Raw genomic sequence first — 8,472 nt, 5'->3', positions numbered from 1 at the left:
TGGACAGGACAGGATTGTGTGCAGTAAATTGTGTCCATTGTATGCAACTAATTTACAGATATTGCAAGTGTAGTCAATAAATGACAATTAGCAAACTCACACAGTTGCAAGAAGGTTTAGTATGATGTTTGACCTTTAACCATTTTACAGGGTGTTATGTAACTTGTCTGCTACTAAATGTGTGAACATGAATTAAAGTGAAATATGTCTGAAATGACAGTCCCTTTACATACACTATACTGTTTGGGGTCGGTAAGATCTTTTAATGTTTTTGAAAGACTTTTGTTCAATGCATTCTTGCAATCTATAAGGCAGTCTAATGACTTCAAATTTATCAATGTTCATAAGTTTACTGCGCACGTTTTCAGATGGAGTAAAGCTATAGTATGTGATAATAGTGTGGCTTGCTGTTTCATCAGCATCATCCTCTCAGTGGCCCGTATTAGATTTTTCATTGAATCATGTCCGACTCCTCTGGTCTAAATACACTGACCCACAGTACTTTTTGCATTCAACACGTTTCTGTGCATAAGCTTGAACCCTACAGAATGTCAGATTATGTTAGAATAGTTGTTTGTAAGCTGGTTTGGAAGACGTGAAGCTTTAGAGGCACAATATTAAATTAAAAAGAGATTTCTAAGTCATATGATGACTCATTGAATAAGCTGCATTACGTCATGTCTCACAAAACCAGTGCCCAGTGTGATTGATAAACAGGCTATTTTGTTGTGGAACTTCACAGAATAGCGAGAACAAGACTACATCACTTTTAAATTATTTAATCTATTTACTTGGATACGTGGAGGTAGAGTGGCATAAAATATAGAAACCAAAACAATCAAATGAATCTGATGATTAGATGAGTTTTTTTTTTTTTTAATTAAACCTTTTTTGATGGTTTTCATGTTGAATCTGCATGCTATGTCCTAAGGCCACCTACTAGCGCTCAGAAAATGTAATGTAGAGATTTAGTCAAATGAGGTGAGCCAGCAGTGCTTGTAGCTTTAACTCTAGTGACATTTTTACAGCAGTAGTTCTAGAAATTCTACTGATATTACAAAATAACTGTGTTACAAAAAGTTCACATGTATTTGAATTATGATATAGCTGAAAAATCTCTTAATTCATTATTAAATACCTTAATTCTTGCCATGAAGGTTCTCTTCTTCATTATTGTGACAATATTAAAAACATTTTGTCACTAATACCATTGACAAGATTATCACTCCATACCCATATGATTTTCATTCTTCTGTGCAACACAGAGATATTGTAAAAATGGTTTTGTTGCAATATGATTTACGAATTAACAAAACAAAAAACAGTTTATAGTTGGCAATGGCATGAAATGAAAATTTAACCTATACATAATACATGTTATAGATCTTATAGTAAATTGATCCATGTATATGTCTCATTTGTTTTTGACTTCTTAATGTTTAATCAAGATGTCATAACTTGATCTTCCCGTGAGAACAACACACTTCTTTCTTATGACATTCATTTTATCCACTTAAATCCCGCCCCTCCACAACTGACTGCAAGCTGGCGTTTATTTTTGAGTGCAAAGTCCACATCTCAAAATCCAATCAATAACCGATACATAGAATTTTGATATTTTATCATATTTTTTTTTCATAATCCATTACACTCAGATGTATGTCACAATATGGAAGATAAAGTATGTTGCTACTTTGGTTTGATTGTGACTTTAAGTTACTTTATTTTTAGGTGTATAAAAGTGCCAAATTGTGATTTAAAATATCTTCTTTTTTGAGTTGTTTTGAACATATTGCACAATGCATTAGTGTAAATGTTTCCTTACTGCTAATTTTGAACAGCTGTAAATCTAGACAATCGGTAATTATAATTTGGATATTCTGTTTGCATTTTTGTCTTTTAATTTCTCTAGCACGTCGCCTGCAATCCTTTATGATGACCAAATGGTCAACACTCCACTGACCCTTCACTGATAATCCAGGGGCCACATCACTCTGTGTGCTCCTCCCCACACCTCACGGCATCATGGGGGACGTAGTCCAAATGCACTTCAGCACGGTGGATTACGTGATCTTCGTCGTGCTGCTAGTAGCCTCCGCAGGAATCGGCCTTTACTATGCCTTCTCAGGGGGTTGTCAGAGGACCACACAGGAGTTCCTGCTGGCCGACCGCAGCATGCGCTGCCTTCCAGTGTCCCTTTCTCTGCTGGCCACCTTTCAATCAGCGGTGGCCATCCTGGGTGCCCCAGCTGAGATTTACACACATGGCACGCAGTACTGGTTCCTGGGTTGCTCCTATTTCCTGGGCCTGCTCATCCCTGCGCACATTTTCATACCAGTTTTCTATCGGCTCCACCTTAGCAGCACATATCAGGTAGCACTTCAGAAATTCACTATATTTGTTTGTTTGAGAGACTGAAGTCTGTGTCACTGTTCGGGAACTGGAGTTGGTTCTTTTTTTAATGAATCAGTCGAACCGGTTCACAAATCAGTCAGTGAATGATTCATTGGTGAATTAGTCTGAATTTTAAGAATTTAAGAAAAAAAATCCTTATTCAGTAATCATTAAACAACTAGAAAGTTCATGGGGAAAAAAAACATGGATATTCATTCAAAAAGGGTGGGAACCCTGTAAATTGTCCCACAAGGTTTCATATTTAAAAGTGCAAAATGGAAGCACTATTGTCTCAGACCTTAGGACCCCACTGTTTTATAATAAGGATAATGAACAGTCAGTCGGTCATTATAGCAAAAGAAACCCCAACATCATACAGAAATATTTGATAGCAGAATTCTAACCAATCAGAATCAAGCATTCCAGAGCTCAAAATATAAAATTTTATGAGTAAATGTCTTAGTAAATAAGATGCACAGTATCGTTCAAAAGTTTTTTTTTAAAGTCTTTACTATCATTTTTGAACAATTTAATGCACCCTTGATTTGTTTTCCTTTTTTTTTTTTTTTACCAAATTTACAAAATTGACAAAAATTACTGACCTATAACTGATCCCTGATCTTAAAAATTGTTGTATTTTTAAATTGTAAATTGTAATCATTTGTAAATAAATTGTAAATTGCAGTCCTCCCAGTGTTCCAGAAACTGCTCTATGGTGTTATACACTGTTTATATTTCTACTGAATGCATTCTTTTTCCTCTTTATAGTATCTGGAGCTTCGTTTTAGTAAAAGTGTTCGGATATGTGGCACTGTGACCTTCATCTTTCAGATGGTGAGTTGTGTTTAGCACCTGAATGTGTGCAATAGGATATTAAAACCGTTAGGAGTATAATCTAATAATCTAAATGAATACTGTCTTTTACTCCAGTTTTGTTAGGCACAAAGACACCCTGTTGTCAGTATAAAAACTTGAACTTTCACTTACAAACTTATTCTGACCCCCCTACTGACATGGACAATATTTTACTCAGCGTTGTTGATCTAAAGTGTAATGATTCTCAGAACTATCTGTTACTAGACGGGGAATTTCATAGAAAAAAGTTATTATGTCCTAAAACAATCTAGTGTGCTTGCAGAAAAGCGTTACAGCTGTTTCATCTGTCTATTTATGTATTTTTATGCAGGTGATCTATATGGGAGTTGTTCTGTATGCTCCAGCACTTGCACTTAATGCAGGTAATGCATAATGCAGGCTGATGCATAACAAGACATGCATGTTGATGTATATCAGAGCAGTAGTTTTTTTTTTTTCATGGTTTTCCTCTTGTAAATGTTTATTTGAATTTGTTTGTGATCACAGTAACAGGTTTTGACCTTTGGGGGGCAGTGCTGGCCATGGGATTGGTGTGCACACTTTATACAGCATTGGTAAGATGGAGCCATGCATCAGTTTACACAAGTATAGGTTCAGTAAAAGAAAATGAATACTTTTCAGTTTTTAAAAGGAAATGAATACTTTTAATCAGCAGGGACGCATTCAAATGATCATAAGTGACAGAAAAACACATTTATGATGTTACAAAGATTTCTTTTTCAAGTAAATGTTGTTATTTTGAAATTTCTATTGATCATATAATACAGAAACAAAATCATTATTTACACTAAAATATTAAGCAGCACACCTGTTTTCAATGTTGATAATAAAAAGAAATGTTTCTTGAGAACCAAATCAGTATATTAGAATGATTTCTGAAGGATCAAGACAAGTAATGGAGGGAACATTCAGCTTTTCCATCATAGGAATAAATTACATTTTAAAATATATTAAAGTAGAAAACAGTTATTCTAAATTGTAATAATATTTAACAATATAAAATGTTTTACTGTCTTTTGATCGAATAAATGTAGCCTTGGTGAGCATTTCTTTCAAAAATATTTAAAGGGGTCATATGACATTGCTAAAAAGAACATTATGTTGTGTATTTGGTGTAATGCAATGTGTTTATGCGGTTTAAGGTTAAAAAAACACATTATTTTCCACATACTGTACATTATTGTTGCTCCTCTATGCCCCACCTTTCTGAAACGCGTCGATTTTTACAAAGCCCATCATTCTGAAAAGCGAGGTGTACACTGATTGGCCAGCTATCCAGTGTGTTGTGATTTGCTGAATACCTCAAGCATGTGTACTGTTCTGGAACAGTGTTGTAAATACAATGACTCTTAACTTTTATAAAGAATATCTCTTTGGATTTGAGACTTTAGTCTTCTTTAGTCTTCTTTATGCACCAAGAGTTTTAACACTCCAAAGAGAAAGGAAAAATTGAAATCGCATCATATGACCCCTTTAAAAAATTCCCAAACTTTTGAAAGGTAGTGTACATTATAACACACCTGTTCTCTGCTCTAGGGTGGTCTGAAAGCGGTGATCTGGACAGATGTGTTCCAAACAATCGTGATGTTTGCGGGGCAGCTGGCAGTGATTATAGTGGGTACCCATCAGGCAGGTGGCATCGCTGAAGTATGGAAGAAAGCACAAAACGGCAGCCGTATCTCAGGCCTTGAGTGAGTGATGCGATTTTATATCATTTTGTTTCATATATGAGTATCTAAACTGTTCCGTTAAGATTATCTAACAAACACTTTTCCACATACCAGAACTGTAACTGAAGCTCACATTCTTTGTTTTGTGGTCCCCATGGCAGCCTGAACCCTGACCCTTTAGAGAGGCACACATTCTGGACTCTGGGAGTGGGGGGGGTTTTCCTCATGCTGGCCCTGTATGGAGTGAATCAGGCTCAGGTCCAGAGATACCTCAGCTCCCGCACAGAAAAAGAGGCCATCATGTAAGAAAACACTCAGCTCTTCCACACTGGTTAAGTCTATAGAAGTTGTTTTATGCACCATTTGTGCTCTTTCTGCTGTGTTGTGTTAAATTACTGCAACAAAAGTGGTGTTTTTTTGAAGTGTTTTTTTGGGGTGTCTTGTTCTCCAGGTCCTGTTATGTGGTGTTCCCATGCCAGCAGATCGTGCTCACAATGGGCTGTTTAATGGGTCTGGTTATGTACGCTCGATATGGGGAGGAGAGCCCGCTGGATCAGGGCTACGTCAAAAGTAATGACCAGGTCAGATACAAAAAAATATATGATTTATTTGATAGAAATTAATACTTTTATTGAGCAACGATGTATTAGATTGATCAAAAGTGACATAAAGACACTGTTTCAAATAAATGTACAGCATTTTAGAACTTTTGAGCTTTTATTTTAGAAGCTTTTGGTCTTTCTATTTCATCACTGAACAATGAAAAAATGTATCATGGTTTCCTCAAAAATATTAAGCATTGTTTTCAACATTGGTAATAGTAAGAAATGTTTTTGAGCACCAAATCATCATATTAGAATGATTTCTGAAGGATCATGTGACACTGAAGACTAGAGTAATGATGCTGAAAATTCAGATTTGCATCAAATTATAGTAATATTTCACAATATCTTTCAATATTTTCGATAAAATACATGCAAACTCTTACCGACCCTAAACCCATATATATATATATATATATGATATGATTGTTTATTTTTACGCGACAGCCTATCGTTTTGTTTATTTCTTGTTATCCTTTGATGTCAAGATCATCACACCATTGCTGAATTGATGCTGATTTGACAGTTATTATGGGGAAGTCACTTTCCACATCTCTCTCCTTCTGCAGATGGTGCTGTACTTTGTAATGGATGTGTTGCAAGATCTTCCTGGTTTGCCAGGACTTTTTGTCGCCTGCCTGTTTAGTGGAGCTCTTAGGTATCAACCAGATGTTGTGATGACAGTTCCTCCTATTACAATTAAAAAATTTTTTTTTTTTTAGCTGTTGATACTGATTTTCTTTCTTTAAATGGTGTCCAATTTATCTTACAGCACTATCTCATCTGCCTTCAACTCCCTGGCAACAGTTACCATGGAGGACCTGATCAAACCTCACGTGTCACCCATGACAGAGGCCCGTGCCACCTTGTTATCGAAAATGTTGGGTAAGCTATTTTTCAATAACTGTCTGAAAGGCAGAGCTTATTATTTCACTTATTAATTTCTTTATGAGTGGTCCACTGTAATGTTCCTGTTTGGGATCATTATAGTAATCCTTTTTGTCATTAAATTCCCCCGCAGCACTTGGCTATGGTCTTGTGTGTCTGGCTATGGCGTACATCGCCTCTTTAATGGGTTCTGTGCTGCAGGTGAGGTCCATGATTATCTAACATGAAAATAATAATAATAATAATAAAGTAAATGCAGATAAATTTGAAGTGTAATTTAGTGTAATGTATTCATACAGTTAACAACAATCTATGTATATTTTCCTTATTGTTTAACATCTTTAGGCAGCACTCAGTATATTTGGGATGGTGGGGGGACCTCTTCTTGGCCTTTTCTGTCTCGGGATGTTTTTTCCTTGGGCCAATTCCACTGTAAGTCAAACAAAACATCCACATAAATACACATCTGTTCAAAAGATTGGGGTCAGATTTTTTTTTGTTTCACAAGTCTCTTATGCTCACCAAGGCTGTATTTATTGGATCAAAATACAGTCAATTTTAGAAATGCACTAATATTATGAAATATTTTATAACTTCTATTTTCTTCTAATATATTTTAAAATGTAATGTATTCCTGTTATGGCAGAGCTGAATTTTCAGCAGCCATTACTCAAGTCTTCAGTGTCACATGATCCTTCAGAAAACACTTTTAGTCAATTTAATTCATCCTTGCTGATAAAAAGTTTTAATTAGTTTTTAAAGGGGTCATATGATGCTGCTAAAAAGAACATTATTTTGTGTATTTGGTGTAATGAAATGTGTTTATGCGGTTTAAAGTTAAAAAAACACATTATTTTCCACATACTGTACATTATTGTTTCTCCTCTATGCCCCGCCTTCTGAAACGCGTCGATTTTTACAAAGCTCATCGGTCTGAAAAAGCGAGGTGTGGTGTGGCTGACTCTTAACTTTTATAAAGAATATCTCTTTGGATTTGAGACTTTAGTCTTTGCAACTTTACAGATCTTCTTTATGCACCAAGAGCTTGTAACACTCCATCCAAAGAGAAAGGAAAAAATGAAATAGCATCATATGACCCCTTTAAGAAAAAGTTTTGTAAGTTTTGTAAATATCTTTTTTTAGTAAGTATCTTGTCACTAATGCATCCAGTGGACTTCGGTAGATAATTTCATGGTATGATTTCATTTCATGGACTGAGTGTGTTTTCAGGGTGCTCTGGTTGGGCTGCTATCAGGGCTGGTCATGGCTTTCTGGATCGGTATCGGCAGCTTTCTTTCACGAATGTCTGCATCTGCACCACCTGTGATAAATGCCACCGTCATACCTGATGTAGGAAACATGACAACAGCTGTCATGACGACGCTCATCACATCTAAACCAAGGTGCATATTTTTAAGAAAGTAGTTCTCAAGAAATCCCTGTTCTAAAATGCTTAATTACTTCAGACCAAGCAGAAATCAATTTGTTTAGTTTCTGTGGCCACAGTTGCATAAACTTCTTAGACTAATCGTACAAATTAGTCATAACCAGAAGGCAGTTGCATAAAAACAACGATTGGTCTAATTTGAGCCTGAAAAGTAAGACAGTTCATAAAGCCTTTTCTTAATGATAGCTATATTACAGACTAAACTGGCCCATTTATTCTGTCGTCTTGTATTTTCAGGCCTTCTGGAGTTCAGGCTCTGTACTCTTTATCATACATGTGGTACAGTGCTCATAATTCTGCCACTGTTGTGGTGGTTGGACTACTGGTCAGCTTTCTCACGGGTAAAGTGTTTCCAAACAAATCAAACACTCTACGTTTAAAGTTTTTTTTGATGCTGATGAAGCTACCTTTGTGAATATGGCTCATCTGTTGTTTAATCTGTGAAATGTTAAAATAAGTTTAGAGATTATTGTCCAAGTTAGAGTGCACAAGGAATTCATCTTAGTTGTCCAGATGTTTTCAAATTGCAGTCCGCAAAGGGGTGCTAATGCGTCTGCGTAAAATTTCAGAGAAAAGGAAAAGCAATATATATATA

At 35.8% G+C, this 8,472-nt stretch overlaps 1 protein-coding gene across 1 annotated transcript in view; it reads left to right on the top strand.

Moving 5' to 3' along the window:
* Positions 1-8,472, top strand: part of LOC107690043 (sodium-dependent multivitamin transporter-like) — a 22,366-nt gene that overhangs the window by 5,826 nt on the left and 8,068 nt on the right. Inside the window, exons 2-14 of the mRNA XM_016488273.1 lie at positions 1,913-2,373; positions 3,163-3,228; positions 3,581-3,632; positions 3,757-3,824; positions 4,807-4,961; positions 5,102-5,242; positions 5,392-5,521; positions 6,112-6,200; positions 6,315-6,427; positions 6,564-6,631; positions 6,776-6,862; positions 7,661-7,833; positions 8,115-8,218. Of these exons, the coding sequence (XP_016343759.1) occupies positions 2,026-2,373; positions 3,163-3,228; positions 3,581-3,632; positions 3,757-3,824; positions 4,807-4,961; positions 5,102-5,242; positions 5,392-5,521; positions 6,112-6,200; positions 6,315-6,427; positions 6,564-6,631; positions 6,776-6,862; positions 7,661-7,833; positions 8,115-8,218 (1,594 nt within the window). The 5' untranslated portion in view covers positions 1,913-2,025. The remainder of the gene's footprint in view (positions 1-1,912; positions 2,374-3,162; positions 3,229-3,580; positions 3,633-3,756; positions 3,825-4,806; positions 4,962-5,101; positions 5,243-5,391; positions 5,522-6,111; positions 6,201-6,314; positions 6,428-6,563; positions 6,632-6,775; positions 6,863-7,660; positions 7,834-8,114; positions 8,219-8,472) is intronic.

The sequence above is a fragment of the Sinocyclocheilus anshuiensis genome, unplaced genomic scaffold, assembly GCF_001515605.1.
Source record: "Sinocyclocheilus anshuiensis isolate Anshui unplaced genomic scaffold, SAMN03320099.WGS_v1.1 scaffold1733, whole genome shotgun sequence".
NCBI classification, from domain to species: Eukaryota; Metazoa; Chordata; class Actinopteri; order Cypriniformes; family Cyprinidae; genus Sinocyclocheilus; species Sinocyclocheilus anshuiensis.
This window is presented reverse-complemented; position numbering and strand designations above follow the sequence as displayed.